We start from the raw sequence: 2,898 nt of genomic DNA, 5'->3' as shown, positions 1-2,898 counted from the left end.
GGTTCATGGTAGGGAATTTCAAACTTATAGAGGAACCAAGAGTTCCTAGGAAGTTGAACATTATGTGTGGTAGGATTGCAAAATAGACATAATCGACATAGTCATGGACATAGACTCTCCACAGATTTTTCTGGAAATTTGCATTTTAACAAACTCCCAGGAGACTCTTGTAGCGAGCTCAATCTTAGTTTAGAAACCCCTATACAAGATCAATGATTCATAAACTCTTGTTTGTATGAGGAGATTCTCAAACACTATTTAGAGAAACTGTGTACTAATTTATATTGATGTTCCCTTTAAGCCTGTTTTATGATTCCTGAAGGTGGCACTATTAAGACCCTGTTTCTTTCTTCCTGCCAGGCTCTGTTATATGTCAATCTTGGATATCACCTGAAGAATGGCATCTGTGCAGGACTGCCTTCCTGAGGGCATCCTTCACCTCTTTGTTTCTCAGGCAGTAGATAGCTGGGTTGAGGAACGGTACAATGATGGTGTAGAGCACAGAGATGATCTTGTTGTAGTTGAAGGTGTACATGGCCTGGGGCCGTGCATAGGTGAAGAGAGTAGAGGTATAGTAGATGACAACCACTGCCAGGTGAGAGGCACAAGTGGAAAAGGCTTTGTGGCGTCCCTGGGCAGTAGGAATCCTTAGAATGGCTGCAATTATGGAAGCATATGATGAAACCACAACCAACAGAGGGAGTAGAATCATTACAAGGGCCAAGAGGAAGTCTACTAATTCTGCTTGTTCCTTGTCAGAGCAGGTGAGGTTAAGTAGTGGAGAGATATCACAGAAAAAGTGGTTGATGATATTGGGTCCACAGTAAGACAATCGGGAAATGAAAAGAAGCTTCATCATGGAGCTGAAGAAGCCACTGCCCCAAGAGGAAGCAGCAAGTCGAGTGGCCACGCTGGAAGACATGAGACTAGAATAACGGAGAGGTTCACAAATGGCCAAGTAGCGGTCATAGGCCATGACTGCCAACAGGACACACTCAGTGCAGGCTAAGGCAATGAAGAAGTAGAGTTGGGTCATGCAACCTACGTAGGAGACTCTATGTTCCTGGGTAAGAAATTCTCCCAAGAACCGGGGAACCGTGACATTGATGTACCACAGCTCCAGGAAGGAGAGATGGCCAAGGAAAAAGTACATTGGGCGATGAAGGTTTGGAGTGAGCCAGATTGTGGAAATGATGAGTGCATTCTCCAACAATGTCAGCAGATAAATTGCAAGGAAGAGGGCAAAGAGGAGTAGCTGGAGTGGTGGAGAGGTAGGGAAGCCCACCAAAACAAACTCTGCTATGTGGCCTCCACTGAAATTTCTCATGATCTCTGCTTGACTTCCTGAAAAAGAACAAGATATTGAGAGACAGGTGGAGAAAATCGTAACATCTCCTCACAGATTACAAACTTCTGAAGATGCTCAATGGTATATTATTAATTATTATTTTGTTCCTTCACTTTGCTGTTTAATCTCCCACCTCAAGGATAAAGTTCTCAGACCTGAGGCTTGTACTCAATAACTTAGCAATCTCAACTACAGTGGGTATTTTATAAATGTTTGCTGAGTGATTTCAGGACAAGTTCTAATATATCAATTCGTGTTTTTTTAATCCATGACATACTCTTCCTTCACTTCCCATAAACTTCTAAGCCCCATAGAAGATTTATTCAGTATTTGTTGAATGAATGAATAAAAGAAGGACTGATAGCAAGCTGAAGCCTGAGGGTTTAACTCTCAAGGGAAACTGGACTCAGAGGAATTAGTAGGTCAAAGACATTACTTGAGCTATAGTGCAAGGCAGCATGGGAGGCGGGAGGTGTGTTTGGGAAGTATTCATTCACAGTTGGAAGAATAATTCAGCATAGAGGAGATAAAAGGGTTGTACTCCAGAAAGGAGTAATTTTCCCACTCATTTTACAAGTATTTTTCAGTATGTTTTATTGCTAGAATTAGACGGTCTTATTCTCAGAGCTAGTGTGGTAGGCTGAAAAGCAGACCCCAGAAAGGTGTCCATGTCTTAATCCCCAGAACCAGTAAATATTACATTGTATGACAGAGTCTTTGCACATGTGATTAAGTTAAGATATTGAGGTGAGATTCTCCTGGGTTATCCAAGTGGGCCTTAAATTCAATTTCAAGGGTCCTATTATGAGAAAGGCAGAGGGAAATTTAAAATAGAAACAGAAAAGAGAAGGCAATGTGATGAGAGAACAGAGAAAGATTTGAAAATGCTGGATGATTGGAGTGATGTGGGCACAAGCCAAAGAATGCCAGCAGCCAGCACAAGCTAAAAGAAGCAAGGAATGGATTCTCCCCTAAAGCCTCTGGAGGGAGCGAGGCCTTGCCAACACCTTGAATTGGGCCAAAGGATATTGATTTCAGACTTCTGGCCTCCAGAACTGTCAGAATAAACCTCTATTGTTTTAAGCCATCAAATTGGTGGTGATTTGTTACAAGAGTCACAGAAAACTGATACAGTTGGTGAGGCATCAGAGTGGAAGAGGCAGTCATATGCCTCCCAACCATCCCTCTGTGCCTTCCTAGTCTCCTATCAACATTGCTCATGGCCTGGCATCTCCAGAAGGCATCTAGAAAAATTATGAACCTCACTTGAGACTGCGTCACAAGTTAGATTATCATCAAGCACTTTCATTTGGGGTGGGACTTAAACACTTGTCTTCACATTTTTTCCTTTCAGCAACCTCAAAAGCAATATATCAGCTTGCATATTTTAAAGTTGACATCCATTTTATTATCATACATTTAAATAGTTGCAGGGAATCTAATTGCTACTGAATGTGACTATTGGCATTTTAAATGAAACTATTACATCACTCCTTTATATGTTCAGTGAATTCTAAATGTTGGTGCTATCATACCCCCCAACACTTATC

The 2,898-nt window shown here is 41.7% G+C and overlaps 1 protein-coding gene across 1 annotated transcript; it reads right to left on the bottom strand.

Moving 5' to 3' along the window:
• Positions 1-373: 373 nt before the first annotated feature.
• On the bottom strand, positions 374-1,327 carry LOC124251577 (olfactory receptor 6P1). The gene has a single exon (XM_046684468.1). It carries the CDS (start codon positions 1,325-1,327, stop codon positions 374-376), a length of 954 nt encoding a protein of 317 aa, XP_046540424.1.
• Between the last annotated feature and the right edge of the window lie 1,571 nt (positions 1,328-2,898).

The sequence above is a fragment of the Equus quagga genome, chromosome 13 (genome assembly GCF_021613505.1).
Source record: "Equus quagga isolate Etosha38 chromosome 13, UCLA_HA_Equagga_1.0, whole genome shotgun sequence".
In the NCBI taxonomy this organism is placed as follows: Eukaryota; Metazoa; Chordata; class Mammalia; order Perissodactyla; family Equidae; genus Equus; species Equus quagga.
Note: the sequence above shows the minus strand (reverse complement) of the source record. Positions and strands in the feature narration are given on the sequence as shown.